At 46.6% G+C, this 14984-nt stretch overlaps 1 protein-coding gene across 2 annotated transcripts in view; it reads left to right on the top strand.

Annotated features, from left to right (window-relative positions):
• The window catches only part of rmnd5b (required for meiotic nuclear division 5 homolog B), a 128486-nt gene that overhangs the window by 58844 nt on the left and 54658 nt on the right, over positions 1-14984 (top strand). The window contains exons 1-3 of one of the 2 annotated variants that reach the window (XM_072512010.1): positions 2337-3190; positions 9949-10094; positions 12817-12954. In XM_072512010.1, coding sequence (XP_072368111.1) covers positions 3052-3190; positions 9949-10094; positions 12817-12954 — 423 coding nt within the window. In that variant the 5' untranslated portion in view covers positions 2337-3051. Of the gene's footprint in view, positions 1-2336; positions 3191-9948; positions 10095-12816; positions 12955-14984 lie in introns of those variants that run through there. The other variant, XM_072512011.1, reaches the window with a different exon arrangement.

Below are 14984 nucleotides of genomic sequence, written 5' to 3'. Positions count from 1 at the left end.
GGACAGACAGTCGGTGATGGTGAACCCCAGGAACTTAAAGCTAGTGACCATCTCCACTTCGGAGCCATTGATGTAGACGGGGGCGTGTCTCGTATTACGCTTCCTGAAGTCCATGATTAGTTCCTTGGCCATCCAGGCCAGAATGATAGGATGAAAGTCTTATCTCTTTGCTGAGGGATTAGTTGTGCAACTGTTTAGATGCTGTCCTTTCAGGTGCACCCTTGATGGCCAAGGTGCTAAGTACATAGTTCATTGCTGGAAATATGTCAGGCAGCCCAGATTAAAGCATAGTCTGTGCTGAATTAGCTCACCGCAGCTATGAGTAGCACGTGGCCTCAGTATCCCTGGTTGGTTGCAATCCAACAACCTCCTGCCTAGAAACTATTTGTGGGTGGCGAAGGAAGAGGGAATAACAGGAAGACAGAGTACTGGGCTAATGATAAGATTCTTGGCAGTGTGGATGAGCAGAGAGATCTCAGTGTCCATGTACATAGATCCCTGAAAGTTGCCACCAAGGTTGAGAGGGTTGTTAAGAAGGCGTACGGTGTGTTAGCTTTTATTGGTAGAGGGATTGAGTTTCATAGAATTTACAGTGCAGAAGGAGGCCATTCGGCCCATTGAGTCTGCACCAGCTCTTGGAAAGAGCACCCTACCCAAGGTCAACACCTCCACCCTATCCCCATAAACCCAGTAACCCCACCCAACACTAAGGGCAATTTTGGACACTAAGGGCAATTTATCATGGCCAATCCACCTAACCTGCACATCTTTGGACTGTGGGAGGAAACCGGAGCACCCGGAGAAAACCCACGCACACACGGGGAGGATGTGCAGACTCCGCACAGACAGTGACCCAAGCCGGAATCGAACCTGGGACCCTGGAGCTGTGAAGCAATTGTGCTATCCACAATGCTATCGTGCTGCCATTTCGGAGCCATGAGGTCATGTTGCAGCTGTACAAAACTCTGGTGTGGCCGCATTTGGAGTATTGCGTGCAATTCTGCTCGCTGCATTATAGGAAGGATGTGGAAGCATTGGAAAGGGTGCAGAGGAGATTTACCAGAATGTTGCCTGGTATGGAGGGAAGGTCTTATGAGGAAAGGCTGAGGGACTTGAGGCTGTTTTCGTTAGAGAGAAGGTTAAGAGGTGACTTAATTGAGGCATACAAGATGATCAGAGGATTGGATAGGGTGGACAGTGAGAGCCTTCTTCCTCGGATGGTGATGTCTAGCACGAGGGGACATAGCTTTAAATTGAGGGGAGATAGATATAAGACAGATGTCAGAGGTAGTTTCTTTATTCAGAGAATAGTAAGGGCGTGGAATGCCCTGCCTGCAACGGTAGTAAACTCGCCAACACTAAGGGCATTCAAATGGTCATTGGATAGACATATGGACGATAAGGGAATAGTGTAGATGAGCTTTAGAGTGGTTTCACAGGTCGGAGCAACATCGAGGGCCGAAGAGCCTGTACTGCGCTGTAATGTTCTATGTTCTATGACCCATCCATAAAAGGCAAATAGAGTGCTGATATTTGGTCTCCCTCTTGTAAACTGTTACTTAACCTCCTCCCATGCCACCCAACATAAATCACTAGCAAAATGGGAGGTGGTTGAGTTGGGTAAAGACAATACCGTGTTGACTGAACAGGTGGCCACGACTGTGAGAGGTAGAGGGAAGCTTCCCTCCTGGAAGTTGATTACTTGTTTACAAGTTATGTCTGAGTCACGCTACAGAATCTGAGGATGACACTTCCCCTTTAAATAGAAGGATGCTGACAGCAGGCCTCCACCATTAAAGGGACCAGCAGGAAAGAGAGGTAAGCAGCATGACACCTACATCTCACTGAGTGTAAGGTTAACCCGCTGATCTCTGACTTTTGACCCCTGAAACTCCAGCAGCTTCGGATGGTGCCTCCTAACAGTTTATCCCACTGTTGACAGCTGGGGATAGGAGTCACCTACAATTACACGCCCAGTTCTGGTGCGTTTTATTTTTAGAAACAAGATGAGATAAAATGACGTGCAGAATTTCACTGATATTAAAATCACACGCTTAAATCTAAACCAGGACTATTAATAACAAGTAGGCTCCAAGTGGAGGTGCTGTTCCCTATACCCTCCCCTGTCGCTAGGTGGTACGTTCCACTCGCCCCTTTCTCGCTGTTACTTCCTGATGGACTGTTCCGTTAACTTTACAGGAAAAGGGGGGGGGGGGTGAGCTGACGTTACCTGTCGTCACAAGGGGCAGGAACGAAGCGGTGACGCGCTTTCCAACGTGCACCAATGAAGCGGCAGCGTGCGGTTGGTCAAGTGCTGCGAGGGGGAGCTGGGGGCGCTGAGTGTGCAGGGTGGTGAGAGGAGCAGAGCCTACCTGTCCCCCCCTGTCAGGGCAGTGGTACGAGCCGCAGTGCATGTAGCAGTTTTTTTGCAGCAGTGACAGTTGTTGTTGGGGGAGAAGGTCTCAGGAGGTTCTGTTGTCTGAATCACTGTGTGTGTGTGTTCTGGCATCATTGTGTGGGCATTGTACCCTGCTGCTGTGTCTCTGTGTGTGATTTGTGTCTGGCAGTGCCGCAATGTTTCTGCTGTGTGTTGCTGTGTCTCAGGCTGTCTGCCTGTAACTCAGGGGCTCCCACTCAAGTGGCTCTTCACTGTCTCAGCTGTGCCCACTCTCTGCCGGGCTTCCTCCAGACCCTGTGTTTCTGAAGTGCCAGGGTCCATGACTGGTGTTAAACTTTCACTACTGAGTTTCCACAGAGTCCAAGTCAGCGTTTGCCCTTGTTAATGCTGGCTCTTGCTGTGCCTATATCAGATCAGTCTTTTTGTCTTAAGTTCCTTCCAGTCTGTCACCCAGTGTCTGACGTTGTATTGCTTTGTCTCAGTTAGTCTCTGATGCTGTTGGTTTAGTTACAGGGCTCCTTGTGCCCACCTGGTACTGGTGTTTAGAGTGTGTTTCTGTACCTAGTGTGGCATCATCTGTGCAGGTCCTGCTGGCTGTCTCTAAGTTGCCCCAGCCCTGTCTGTGTGTGTCTGTCCCTCTGTGTCTCTGCCCCATGGACCAGTGTGTGTGCGTGGAGCGGGAGCTGGAGAAAGTGTTGCACAAATTCCTAATGTATGGACAGCACTGCGACTGTAGCTTGGAGGAACTAGTACACTATGTCAGCGGCCTCCGACAGGAGCTATCCAATGCAGGTGAGGACACTGGTATGGTACTGTGTACACGGGCAACTCTTAAATCAGTTAATTACTCGTTCAAGAAAATCCTGCTCCAAAATTGTAACAGGGATGCAGTCAACCGTTCTGACAGTTGACTACTATCTTGGGTGACCACAAGACCATCTGGAACCTTGTCCCACAAGAATCAGTACTCTGTGGCGAGGAAAGAGGAATTTAGGGTGGCGTTCAAGATACTCTAGTGGTTGTTATGTTGGATTTTTAAGCAGAGTAATTTGGTGTTGCAGAGTTGTTGCCCTGTAATGTCAAAAATTGTATTTTTCTTTCTCTTTCCCCCCCCCCCCCCCCCCCTTTAAAATCTGTTCCTACAGGAAACACAGTTCAATTGAAAAATGTTCATTTGAGTATTATCTTGGTGGCTAAACAATACAGCATGTGGTCCTTCTTTCTCCCCCAACCCCCAATGTTGATTATCTGTGGTGCTGTTGTGTGGGTGACAGTAGTCACCCTGCCCCCATCCCTTTGACACAATGTAACATCCTCCATGTTGAACTCGAACATTGAGTCTCTTTAAACTATTCAACTAACGAAGGCATCAAAGCGAAGTGTGATTTCATCCTCCTGCAAGACGTGCACTGCTCAGATGTCACTGGATTCTGACCAGGAGCAGAGACATTCTTATTTATTTATTCCCCCCCCACCCCCCAGTTGTAAGCTGAGATCATTGTATTTTTATTTTTACTGGAAAATCAAGGCAAAGTGGCAAAAAATGTGAGGATATTCCTAGAGGAGGAATTGTGGACATGTATTGGCTATGATATGTCCAGAACAACCAGCTGTGGTTCCTGTGTGGGCTCCCCTACACTCCTGATTCGTGCATATGAATATAAACAAAATTAGCCATTTATGTTCTTTGTCTCCAGTTCCATGTAATTTTGAATTTAAAAAAAAAAAAATTCAATTGTCAATACAAAAAGAGTGCCCCCAAAATAATTAACAATTCTGGGGGGCACTGCAGATGGCGAGCTCATCAGCTCTGATACTTCATCTCCACTGATTTCTAGGTATCGTGAATCCCACACGAGCATTACAATTATAACACTGATGCACTCCAGTTTAATTAATGCAGTGAGTTGGTGTTCATGTTTGCACTGCCTTTTGAGCACATTAAGGACATTGTTCCCACTTGTTTGGTGGCTGCACATTGCATGGGAGGGAGAAGGATGTCTTGGAGCATTGTGACTCAGTATGGTACATTTTGATGAGAGAGTTATTTTTACTGAGAAATAATGCAATCTATTTGATAGTGACCCAAAAATGAATATTATGTGTTGTATCAGAGGGTCCCGTGTGTTCTGCTGAAAATAAAATCAAACTGCTTAATAACTGAAAAAGATGAAAGTCACATTTGGCTTTGGAACTGGGTTGCTAAGATTTTAAATTGGACAAACAAATGTCCCGAACTTTGGCTTAACCACAAGTGATAAATGATACCAAAGGACAGGTGCTGTTTCTTGTTTTTCCAAGATAGGGTACAGAAGTGAACAAAGGCGAGTGTATGGTGGAGACCCACGAGTGCCTTATTGGATGTAGTCTAGTTGGCCCAGCGAATCTCAATTTCCGTTATCGTGAAACTTTAATCCCATGTGTTGTGTGGTCAGTAAAACGCTCAGTAGGTAAATGATCCAGTCGCAAGGCAAGCTCACAGGACTCTTCACATGGATTCCTCGGGCGAAGACTTGCAAGCATATACTAAGTGTATGTAATTCTAATAAGTTGCCCAGCATCGGTGTCGAGGGTGGAGAGAAACTAGCCTGCGCTAGATTCTGCAGTTTGACGTGGTCTCTCGTTGATCGTTGGCCAGTACTTCTATCAGAGGTCTGTGCCATTGTGGGGCAAGAAGGAAACATTTTTTTGGAGTAGTAAATTTTTTGTGGCCAAGGGGAGGCAAATTTGAAGAGTTAAATCCTCTGAAATTGAGTCAGGACCCAAGGTCAATCTGCACACTTCCCAGTTAGGCATTTGTCAAATCCTGGATTTGGACTTTCGCAGACAGTTTACCTATTCCCTGACCTGTCAGTAACTCGCCAGGGTCACTGGGGCAAGTAGACCGAGGAAGGAGCTTCTTCAGCGAAACTCACAGACTTGGAAGGTCAGTTTTGGTCCGTGAAACTGAAGAGTTGCAGCCATGGTCAGGTGAAAGTGCCACTGCTGCTGGGCAGGTTGTTGCCAACTTGTTGGAAGGCATGTCTCCTGTCCTGCGTTTGACTTGCCTTTTTCTGCACTTCCCTGCTGCCAGCCTTCATCAGGGTTCTGAGGGGCAACGCAGACTGTCTTCTCAGTTAGATGGCCCTCCACAGGGCAGAGGGCACAGGAGGTCCAGCTGGAAGGAGGTGAAACTTCGAAAGTGGGGTTTACAGGCAAGCGGATCAGCTCCCTTTCCTTGTCTGAGGATGAATGCTTCAGGGGGGTCAGGGTCTCGTAGCAAGCCCTGGCTGACACTTGCAGCCTCCTATAAGAAGACCATCCTCTCAGTGGAGCAGAGGCACACGTTACCAGTGGTTGATGAGGTGCCAGTCCTGGAGGGCCTCTCCCATTGCCTTTCATCAAGTTAGAATCTCTACACTGCAAAAGGAGATCATTTGGGCCATCAAGTCTGAATTGACCCTCCGAAGGAGCACCCTACCTAGGTCCACTGCCCTGCGCACCCCGCCTTATCCCCGTAACCTAGCCTGTACATACCTGGACACTAAGGGACAATTTAGCATGGCCAATCCGTCTAACCTGCACATCTTTGGACTGTGGGAGCAAATGGGAGTACCCGGAGGAAGCCCACCCAGGCACGGGGAGAAAGTGCATACGCCACAAAGTCACCCAAGGCCTTAATCGAACCCAGGTCCCTGGCACCATGAGCCAGCAGTGCTAAGCACTGTGCCACCGTGCCACCCTTGTGTGCTCTCTTTTCCTGAAAGGAGTGAAAGAAGAATTTGTAATGGCTTGTGTAGAGGAGAAAAGGTTAACAATTATGGAGGATGGCTGTGGGGCATGGGAGTGAGAGAGAAATATGCTGAGGGTGAGTGTCAGCTGCTCAGGTGGGATTGTGAGCTGTCTGTAGAGAGAGGAATGGGTCGTGCTGCAGGTGTGTTACCCTGAGGTGTGCTGTGCAGGAACGTTCTGGGCATGTCAGTATGGGGCTTGACACCTGAACATGTTATACAGTGCCACTCACCTGCCCTTCCCTCGTGAGGTCTTGGATCCTTGGCACACTGTCTCCAAGTTGAAGGAAACACAGTCCTGCTGCTAATTTTCTGTCCACTTCTAGCCAAGCCTGCTTGATTGGAGAGGCTCCCGTCCTTTGGCGAGCTCACCTCATTGTTTCTGAGCAAATTCTGAATCCAACTTGCCACTTTCCCTTGGGTCCCAGGAACTTTTAAATGACTAAGCAGTCTGCCAATGTGGGAACTTGTCAAATGTGGAAGCTCACCACATTGCAGACCCTCAGATCTCGCAGATTTTGTAACGTTTCAATGCTCAGGGCTTGACTTTATGTATGTGAACCGAGCCCTTTGCTCCCTCACAAAAATAGTGTTTAAAGGTAATTGCTGTAAATACAGGCAGGTTGAGCTCATTTCGCGTGCATCTCTTTAGCCCACAGAACCCAGGCCTCCAGGTAAGAGTGGGCCTTCCCAGGTCTCTTCTCTATTGCTGTAGTTGCTGCAGTCGGAAAAATTTTAGTGTTGCTGCGCCCTTGGAAGCCATTATCATGGTCCTTTAAAAAATTAAAAATCCATCTCTCCTTTAACAAAATGGCGAAGCCATTCCACATACCCTTTCCGGCTGCCTAATTCCACAACTGTGGGATGGCCTTTCCATTAGGCCATTGGGTTTCCAACCCAGAAATAGTTCCGTCATTCCAACAGGGTCTAGATACAAAAGATTCTGCACAGAATCTTTGCTGAACCTAATCTTTTCTCGGCCTAATATCATGGCATGATCCATAGCTCTTTGATTATGACACAGTGTTTCTGTATTATTGCTGCTTCCAGTGTATGAAGATGGTATTCATAGATTATCATTATCATAGAATTTACAGTGCAGAAGGAGGCCATTCGGCCCATCGAGTCTGCACCGGCTCTTGGAAAGAGCACCCTACCCAAGGTCAACACCTCCACCCTATCCCCATTACCCAGTAACCCCACCCAACACTAAGGGCAATTTTGGACACTAAGGGCAATTTATCATGGCCAATCCACCTAACCCGCACATCTTTGGACTGTGGGAGGAAACCGGAGCACCCAGAGGAAACCCACGCACACACTGGGAGGATGTGCAGACTCCGCACAGACAGTGACCCAAGCTGGAATCGAACCTGGGACCCTGGAGCTGTGAAGCAATTGTGCTATCCACAAGGCTACCGTGCTGCCGTATTCAATCACTGGAACATCCTGATATGGATGGTGGAGAAATCCACATTCCGTAAATATTATCTATCTGTCTATAAAAGGTCAGGCGTGTCTTATTAAACATCATACATCACATATCAAAATGTCAAAAGTACATACAAGCAGAAAGAAAGCCATGGGATATTGCATTTTTGCCTGGGGCTGCACATCTGCAAGCATCCCAATCCTTCAAGCTTCTAGATGTTTAATTAACTGAATTAAAATTCCTCAATAATGGGGTGTTTCCTGGTCATTCACTCCGGCCTCTGGATCACAAGTGCAGTAACACGGCCACTATGCTACCATATCTCCAGGATTGAATTTAAATTCCACCAGCTGCCGTGGGATATTTAAGCATGGGCCTCTGGATTACTGGTCCAGTGACATAATGCCACCATCCTCAAGTTTCCATTGTCAAAAACAATTACCCCCAGCACAGACACGGAGTGTCTCTTAACCCCCACTACAAAGTATGTACGTAACAGCGGATAAACATTATGGTCTCAAAAGGACAACACACTTTAAACATGGATCCACCTTAGCAGCAGAATAATGGACAATGTGTTATGCTCCCTTTCCTTGTCGGAGGATGAATGCTTCAGGGGGGTCAGGGTCTCGTAGCAAGCCCTGGCTGACACTTGCAGCCTCCTAAAAGAAGACCATCCTCTCAGTGGAGCAGAGGCACACATTTCCAGTGGTTGATGAGGTGCCAGTCCTGGAGGGCCTCTCCCAGTGCCTTTCATCAAGTTAGAATCTCTACACTGCAAAAGGAGATCATTTGGGCCATCAAGTCTGCATTGACCCTCCGAAGGAGCACCCTACCTAGGTCCACTGCACTGTGCACCCCGCCTTATCCCCGTAACCTAGCCTGTACATACCTGGACACTAAGGGACAATTTAGCATGGCCAATCCATCTAACCTGCACATCTTTGACTGTGGGAGCAAATGGGAGTACCCGGAGGAAGCCCACCCAGGCACAGGGAGAATGTGCAAACGCCACAAAGTCACCCAAGGCCTTAATCGAACCCAGGTCCCTGGCACCATGAGCCAGCAGTGCTAAGCACTGTGCCACCCTTGTGTGCTCTCTTTTCCTGAAAGGAGTGAAAGAAGAATTTGTAATGGCTTGTGTAGAGGAGAAAAGGTTAACAATTATGGAGGATGGGAGTGAGAGAGAAATATGCTGAGGGTGAGTGTTAGCTGCTCAGGTGGGATTGTGAGCTGTCTGTAGAGAGAGGAATGGGTCGTGCTGCAGGTGTGTTACCCTGAGGTGTGCTGTGCAGGAACGTTCTGGGCATGTCAGTATGGGGCTTGACACCTGAACATGTTATACAGTGCCACTCACCTGCCCTTCCCTCATGAGGTCTTGGATCCTTGGCGCACTGTCTCCAAGTTGAAGGGAACATTGTCCTGCTGCTGATTTCCTGTCCACTTCAAGCCAAGCCTGCTTGATTGGAGAGACTCCCGTCCTTTGGCGAGCTCACCTCATTGTTTCTGAGCAAATTCTGGATCCAACTTGCCACTTTCCCTTGGGTCCCAGGAACTTTTAAATGACTAAGTGTTTCCTGGTCATTCAGTCCAGCCTCTGGATCACAAGTGCAGTAACACGGCCACTCTGCTACCATATCTCCAGGATTGAATTTAAATTCCACCAGCTGCCGTGGGATATTTAAGCATGGGCCTCTGGATTACTGGTCCAGTGGCATTATCACCATCCTCAAGTTTCCATTGTCAAAAACAATTACCCCCACCACAGACACGGAGTGTCTCTTAACCCCCACTACAAAGTATGTACGTAACAGCGGATAAACATTATGTTCTCAAAAGGACAACACACTTTAAACATGGATCCACCTTAGCAGCAGAATAATGGACAATGTGTTATGCTCCTGTCATTATAATAGCACTTTTGTCACCAAATTACCAAGAGCGCATCGGTTGTACTTTAAAGTGACATTTATAGATGCAAAACCATCTTTTTAAAAAGTCAAATTATGTCATACTGGGTTCCCCTGATATGCAGTAAAAATTTTACCAGCAAAGCCAATTGCCCTTTAATTAACCTCAAGCCTATGACCATTTACAATTATCTAAATTTCCCTACTTAGACTCAAGATAGTTGAGCAGTGACCTTAAAGGTATAAGTCTTATTAAACGATCGTAGCAGCTGAATTCACTACCATTGCTCTTGAATATTTGGAGTTATCCCAATGGTGATCTACTTGTGTTTTAGCAGGATTTACTCTCAATAACGGGTCAGTGCTCAAACACATTTGTACTCGCCTGGTGAATTTTGGTAATGTGTAATTAGCTTCTGTTGCATTTTTGTTTTGAAGGTCATCTTGATGCCCAGTTGTCAGCAACATTGTCACTAGTCATGTCACAGTGCTGTAAGAAGATAAAAGACACCGTTCAAAAACTGGCATTGGATCACAAAGATATCCACGGCAGTGTCTCCAAAGTGGGGAAAGCCATCGACAGGGTGTGTACCAAGTAACAGGACTTTCTGGATCGCTCTCTCAGTTTTAACGTTGGCTGTTATAACATCAATCGTTAACCTCCTCCTATCCTACAACCCTCCTGAGATAACTTTGCTCCTCCGATTCTTGCCTCTGATTTTCATTGTTCCACCATTGGCAGCCACGTTCAACTGCTGAGGTTCAATGCTCTGGAATACCTTTCCCAAATCCTTCTTTAAGATGCTCCTCAAAACCTACCTCTTTGACCAAGCTTTTGATCCATCCTGATATCTCCTCCTGTAACCTGGGTGTCAAATTGTGTTCAATAACGGTCCTGCAAAGTGCTTTTGGGATGTTTTACGATATTAAAGGCACTTTTGCTCAGTTGGCTGGAAAGCTGGTTCGTGATGCAGAGCGAGACCAACAGCGCAGGTTCAATTCCCATACCGGCTGAGGTAATTCATGAAGGCCCCGCCATCTCAACCTTGCCCCTCACCTAAAGTATGGTGATCCTCGGGTTAAATCACTCTCGCATGGGAAAGCAGCCTATGGTCATCTGGGACTATGGCAACTTTACTTACTTATTGTTGTCTTGAGGCCATGAAAGGTGTTTATCTGCTTTGAGTTTGTGAACTATTGGTGTCAATTAGAATTGATATTCCCATTACTTGTTCTTGTGACCTTCTTCACATTTCTCCACATCTGACATACAACCTCGAACATGTACCTGCTGTTTTATGCTCGCCAAATACACCCAAAATGCCCATTGCTTTGAGATTAGTGAATAACTTCTCACGGCAAACTCTCAAATGGTTTTGGAAATTTAAAATCCATCTTATCGTGGGTTTTCCCCAAAGCCCACTTGCTGCATCACTTCAAAATGAAGCCAATTGGTAATTGATTTCCGTGTTTGTCACCACTATACTGGCAGACATTTGTTAATATTGATATTGGACTTCCCAATCACTAAAATGGTGTTGGTCATTTGTCACAACGGGGCTGTTTAGTATGAATTAAATAGCATATTTTGGGTAGCGTGGTGGTGCAGTGGTTAGCACTGCTGCCTCACGGCGCCGAGGTCTCCGGTTCGATCCCGGCCCCAGGTCACTGTCCGTGTGGAGTTTGCACATTCTCCCCGTGTTTGCGTGGGTTTCGCCCCCACAACCCAAAGATGTGCAGGGGAGGTGGATTGGCCACGCTAAACTGCCCCTTAATTGGAAAAAATGAATTGGGTACTCGAAATTTATTTTTAAAAATTAAATAAATAGCATTATTCAATATAGGAAGGACTGTGTGGTGTCGTGGACCTGTATGTTATAGTGGTTAAAGCTGGGGAAGCACGGTGGCGCAGTAGTTAGCACTGCTGCCTCACAGCGCCGAGGTCCCAGGTTCGATTCCGACTCTGGGTCACTGTCCGTGTGGAGTTTGCACATTCTTCCCATGTTCGCGCCCCCACAACCCAAAGATGTGCAGGGTAGGTGGATTGACTACACTAAATTACCCCTTAATTGGAAAAAATTAATTGGGTGCTCTAAATTTATATAAAACAAAATAGTGGTTAAAGCTTATAACCTCAGACTGAAGGGACATGAGGTTTGTTTTCTCTCCATCCCAGTCCATTTACTTGGAGTATAGTTTCCATGATATTGGGTTTTTTTTTCAATTAATAAGAGCAGAGCAGAGGCAGAGAATTTCAAATCGAAGGAGGATCAGATGGCACATCGTCACCAGACAACTCTTAATTACCAAAGAGTGGCTGCTTAAGTGTTTTTATTGATGCTGTATGAGAAACAGGCCACCTGAGGGCTCTCATTGTGTTTGTTGGATGCACACAGGCGACTTGACTCAAATGGCGAGGAAGGAAAAGAAGGGGAGAAATGGGAACGATACTAAGAAAAAGATTGGTTTAAATATAACAAAAATTGAAGTGAATTAGTCACTGGACAGAATGTAGGAACAGGCTTTCAAGCCTGTTCATAGAATCACGGAATCCCTACAGTGTAGAATGAGGCCATTTGGCCCATCAAGCCTGCTCCAACCCTCCGAAAGAGTACCCTACCTAGGCCCACACTCTCTTCTTGGGCGTCATTCTCCGCCGGCGGGAGTCTCCGTTCTGCCGGCGCCCGGGGGTTTCCCGACGGCGTGGGGCTGCCCCACAATGGGAAACCCCATTGACCGGCCGGTGTTACGGAGACTCCCGCCGGCCGGTCGGCGCAGAAATGTGGCAGGGCGGGTAGGAGAATTTCGCCCCTTATTCCCGTAACCTAACCTTTGGACACTAAGGAGCAATTTAGCCTGGCCAATCCACCTAACCTGCACATCTTTGGACTGGGGGAGGTAATCGGAGCACCCAGCGGAAATCCAATGTTGACACTGGGAGAATGTGCAAACTCCACGCAGTCATCCAAGGTCGGAATCAAACCCAGGTCCCCGGTGCTGTGAGGCTGCAGTGCTAACCACTATGCTGCCCTTCATGGGCAACATGAACAACATGGGCCCACAACATATACATAGGGAGGTTATTTACCATCTGGGCTGCCCTGCAGTTTGTGCTAATATACATTGATGCTGACTCTGGTGTCAGATTCACTGTGTCTGAGTTCAAATTGTATATACAGATTTGTTGTTTTGAATGCAATGCTAAGAAAAGCCCGTGGTATTGTCAATGAACTCCACCGAAAGGAAGTTGGTTCAGTGTGATTTCCCTTTTCTCTCTGCGGTTAACTGTTTTGTTGTGTTGTACAGAATTTTGATACCGATGTGAGTGGAGTCGGGGTGGAAGGTGTCTGGGATTCGCACGAAAAGCAGCAATTCTTGAGTGAGGCTGTCGTGGAACACTTGTATAGACAGGGATTGCTGAATGTCGCTGAAGAACTATGTCAGGTAAGACCATTGTGCATAAGTGATTGAGTTAAAAACAGTCAGGGAAGACTGTGCCACTTGCAGGACTGAATGAGGTTAAGGGGTGTGTATGATGGTGCACACTTTAGCTTTTTTGAATTAGATGGCATATTAAGGCCCCAAATGCCTGTTTAGGTGGATTTTATAGATTCTATAGCGAGTGGTTAACTTCCCTACTGCAAAGAAATCTCCCCACTCGGAGTGGAATGGAATGCTCTCCACTTGTCTGAATGAGTGCAGCTCTAAGAACGCTCAACAGCATCCAGGACAGAACAACCCACTCCGTCCACCATCTTAAGTTCATAAGATATAGGAGCAGAATTAGGCCATTCGGCCCATCGAGTCTGCTCCATCATTCTATTATGGCTGATAAGTTCCTCATCTGCTACCTACAATGTTACAGACCAAAAGCTGGAATGTGAAATCAGCCAGAGCAGCTCCTCCCTCGAATACATGACTTGGGAGCGGGAGTAGGCAATTTAGCCTCCCGAGCCTAACACCCTCAATGTGATCATGGCTGATCCCATCCTGGCCTCAACTCCACCCTCCTGCCTGTTCTCCATAACCCTTCGACCCATTACCAATTAGAAATCTGTCTAACTCCTCAAATTTACATCCACCGCACCCCGGGGTAGCGCATTCCACAGATTCACAGCCCTTTGGGAGAAGTAGTTTTTCCTCTAATCTGTTTTACATATGCTACCTCTTATGCTACCTCTTATTCTATGATTATGACTTCTCACTGGAGAGCACGGCATCAGTGTGTACTATCCACAGATAGTATCACGTTAATTCGCCAGCACTCCGTCGACAGCGCCTTGCAATCTCATAACTTTTATCACCCAGAGACATGGTATCATCACCACCTGCAAGTAACTTTCCCAAGTCTCACACCATCTTGATTTGGAACTATATTGCCGCTCCTTCATTGTCGCTGGTTCAAAATCCTGGAACTCCCTCAGTAACAATACCGTGGGTATACCTACCCATATGGATTGCAGCGTTTCAAGAAGGCAGCTCACCACCGCCTTCTCAGTGGCAATGAGGGTGATGCCAGTGATGCCTATAATCCTGAGAACGAATTTTAAAAAATATCGGCTGGTTATAGCAACTAACCTTTGGGTAAGTATTATTCCTGGGAAAACTATAATCTTTGAATCCATCAAAGCTATGGCACTGATGGGCAGCACGGTGGCACAGTGGTTAGCACTGCTGCCTACGGCGCTGAGGACCCGGGTTTGAATCCCGGCCCTGGGTCACTGTCTGTGAGGAGTTTGCACATTCTCCCCGTGTCTGCGTGGGTTTCACCCCCATAACCCAAAAGATGTGCAGGGTAGGTGGATTGGCCACGCTAAATTGCCCCTTAATTGGAAAAAATAATTGGGTACTCTAAATTTATTTTTAAAAAAGGTATGGCACTGAGGACCCGGATTCAATCCCGGCCCTGGGACACTGTCCATGTGGAGTTTGCACATTCTCCCCGTGTCTGTGTGGTTTCACCCTCCCAACCCAAAGATGTGCAGGCTAGGTGGATTGGCCACTCTAAATTTCCCTTTAATTGGAAAAAAATAATTGGGTTCTCTAAAAATATATTTTAAAGAAATAAAATCCATCAAAGGTGGATCAAGAAACTGATTAAAGAAAAGTGAATATGAATGCAAGCTGATGAGAAACATAAAAGTGGACTGTAAAAGTTTCTTTAGGTATGTGAAAAGGAAAAGATTTAGAATGAACAAATGTGGGTCCATTCACTGCAGGAGAATTTATAATGAAGAATAGGGAAATGGCAGATAAACTAAACAATTACTTTGTTTCTGTCTTCATGGAGGAAGATACAGAAAATCTCCCAGAAATACCAGGGAACCAAGGGGCTTGTAAAAATTGGGAACCAAAAGACATTAGTCTTAATAAAGAGGTAGTATTTGCAAAATTCATTGGATTGTAAGTTGATAAATTCCCTGGACCCGAAGAGCTACATCCAAGAGTGTTGAAGGATGTAGCTGAGTTACGTC

This window comes from Scyliorhinus torazame, chromosome 7 (genome assembly GCF_047496885.1).
Source record: "Scyliorhinus torazame isolate Kashiwa2021f chromosome 7, sScyTor2.1, whole genome shotgun sequence".
Lineage (NCBI taxonomy): Eukaryota > Metazoa > Chordata > Chondrichthyes > Carcharhiniformes > Scyliorhinidae > Scyliorhinus > Scyliorhinus torazame.
Note: the sequence above shows the minus strand (reverse complement) of the source record. Positions and strands in the feature narration are given on the sequence as shown.